General features: G+C 28.7%; 1 protein-coding gene across 1 annotated transcript; it reads left to right on the top strand.

The window, feature by feature from the left end:
* Positions 1 to 303: 303 nt before the first annotated feature.
* On the top strand, positions 304 to 2,465 carry LOC145623797 (ribonuclease 1-like). Its single transcript, XM_081676695.1, has 4 exons — positions 304 to 596; positions 689 to 844; positions 1,177 to 1,369; positions 2,133 to 2,465. The coding sequence occupies exons 1-4, from the start codon at positions 504 to 506 to the stop codon at positions 2,354 to 2,356; spliced, it is 666 nt and encodes a 221-aa protein (XP_081532821.1). The 5' UTR covers positions 304 to 503; the 3' UTR covers positions 2,357 to 2,465.
* Positions 2,466 to 2,708: the final 243 nt, after the last annotated feature.

Below are 2,708 nucleotides of genomic sequence, written 5' to 3'. Positions count from 1 at the left end.
AAAAAAAAAAAAAAAAAAAAAAAAAAAAAAACCAATTGTCTTGTATGTTTATTGCCTACTTTATCTATAACGTGACAATAATTTGAGCTTCAATTTTTATACATTACACAAATTAAATGCAACAGATTATATTAGTGTATGTACAAGTACAACACGTCAACATATGTATTGATTTTGATGTATACATTCTCAAATTTTGCATTAATATAAAAAGCAAGGTCCCCAATAATATAATGTGAACATATTGACCTTTCATAAACCTAATAATATGAACATATATTTTTTGCATAAATAGCATATTCAGATTTTTAACCAACGGATATTCTTCCTTATTTGTAATTATAATTATCTTCCTACCATAATCACTCATTCACTCTGTCTATATATATAAACTTAAGATAGTTGTACATTATTCACTATCATACAGCTAGAGTTATTACTTTTGACGGAACTCGATTTGCAATAATAATCCTCGCCCCCAAGAAAAAAAAGAGAAATTAAACATGAAAGCCATTTACTACACTTTGGCTGTACAATTTCTGTTTGTAGTCTCAGCATTTTCTCAAGATTTTGATTTCTTTTACTTTGTTCAACAGGTAAATATAATTAATTGCTAGTTTTTCTAATTTATTAATTTGATTTTTGGTTATACAGAGATTAATAATTTGTATTGATGATGGTTTTGTAGTGGCCTGGATCATACTGTGATACAGAGAAGAGTTGCTGCTATCCAAGTACAGGAAAACCAGAAGCAGATTTTGGAATTCATGGACTTTGGCCTAATTATAATGATGGTTCTTACCCTTCTAGCTGTGATCCTAGCAGCCAATTCGATCAATCTCAGGTACGTACCATTGTGTTCGATATGTACGTAAATCGTGTAAAGGTTGTTTATGATGAGTTACTCGTGTAGTCGTGTTACTTTAAATATAACAAGTCCGAGGGGTGGAATTGGGGGTGGCTGAAAGAATTATGGCATGTTTCTAAATCCGAGGAGTGGGACCGTGGATGATGATACTTTCTTTAACGAATAATTTTTAATTATTTAAATCAGTAAACAATAGTGACACGTTAAAAAATAAAAAAGTTACTCTATTAAATATAGAGTTTATGGTAAGTATTGTGATTGTTAATAAAATGTCGATAAGTTAATTGAAGGTATGGGTTTAAAAACAGGTATCAAGTCTATTGAAGAGAATGAGAACAGAATGGCCAACATTGGCATGTCCAAGTGCTGATGGATTGAAATTTTGGTCACATGAATGGGAAAAGCATGGGACTTGTTCTACCCTTGGACAACATGACTACTTCCAAACTGCTCTTGACCTCAAAAATCAAGCTAATCTTCTTCAATCACTTACAAGTGCAGGTAACTTTTTACTATATTACAATATTTGTTGCTTTTTCTTACATTTAAGGCCTTTCTTTTACTTTTTTGGGAGTAATAAATTATGATAAATTATTAATGATATTTTAAAATAAGTTGTACGCGAATACTTTTTGACTTACATCAACTAAACGGAGTGATTGCATTACAGAATTCCGTAACTTATTAAGAAAAACTAATCCTAATACTATTAGTATTAATTAGTTAAAAAAAAAAAAACTTTAGATAAACCATTAATGTTCATGTCCTTTTGTAATGAAATTTGATGCATTTTTCAAGCATTTACTTAATTTTGAAGAAAATTCTCACGAATAATTTTCCTCCCAAAAAAAAAAAAAAAAAAAATCTCATGATGAATAATTATTCCTATAATTCTTGTAAAAAAAAAAAAAATTATTCCTATAATTATTAGGATACGATAATTAATGAGGAATATTTCTTTTGACTATTTTTTTGTTTGCAATCATATGAGATAATTTATGATTGTTTAAATAATAAATTCCCATATAGTATAAAATCAACCTAATTTAAAGGCTATTATCAAGAAGATGATATCTCTTCCATAATTAACACATTGAAAATCTTTATGATTATTTATGTGATTTTATCTTCAACACTTAAGCATAATAATACTTTGTTTTTATTAATCGTGACGATTTTAACTCTGAGTACGTATTTACGTTACATAATTTTATTTTATTTTTTTTTAATTTAAATGATGTTTTTTCTATTTATTGCCATGTAGGAATTGAGCCAAATGGAAACTCGTACACATTAGAAAGCATAAAGGATGCAATCAAACAAGGTGTTGGATTTACACCTTTTGTGGAGTGCAATGATGATACATCTGGCAATAGTCAACTCTACCAAATTTACATTTGCGTTGACAATTCTGCATCTAACCTTATTGAGTGTCCTACTTTCCCTCATGGCAAATGTGGTTCTCAAATTGAATTTCCATCCTTTTGATTTTGTAATCAAGTTAATCATTTAGGGCATCAAAATACCTTTGATGTTTGTTACAAATGTTTGTACTATCATTTTCTCGAATAAGAATTCTTAATTTCTTATACTCGTATTTTGTTTGTAATGATAATTTTTAATATCTTATGGCGCGATTTCACATTTTCAAGTTAATAATGAATCTACCTAGAAGAGAACTAGATGAATATACGGAATAAGTTATATCTAATCACCTGTTACAACCCATACTCAGAAGATAAATGGATACAATCATGGATACAAGACTACACATAAATAAAATATTAAATGATGGATCCTACACGTGAGCCATGTTAACATTTGGTTTGATCCTCTTGTT

Source organism: Chenopodium album, chromosome 1, assembly GCF_948465745.1.
Source record: "Chenopodium album chromosome 1, dcCheAlbu1.1, whole genome shotgun sequence".
Classification (NCBI taxonomy): Eukaryota; Viridiplantae; Streptophyta; class Magnoliopsida; order Caryophyllales; family Amaranthaceae; genus Chenopodium; species Chenopodium album.
This window is presented reverse-complemented; position numbering and strand designations above follow the sequence as displayed.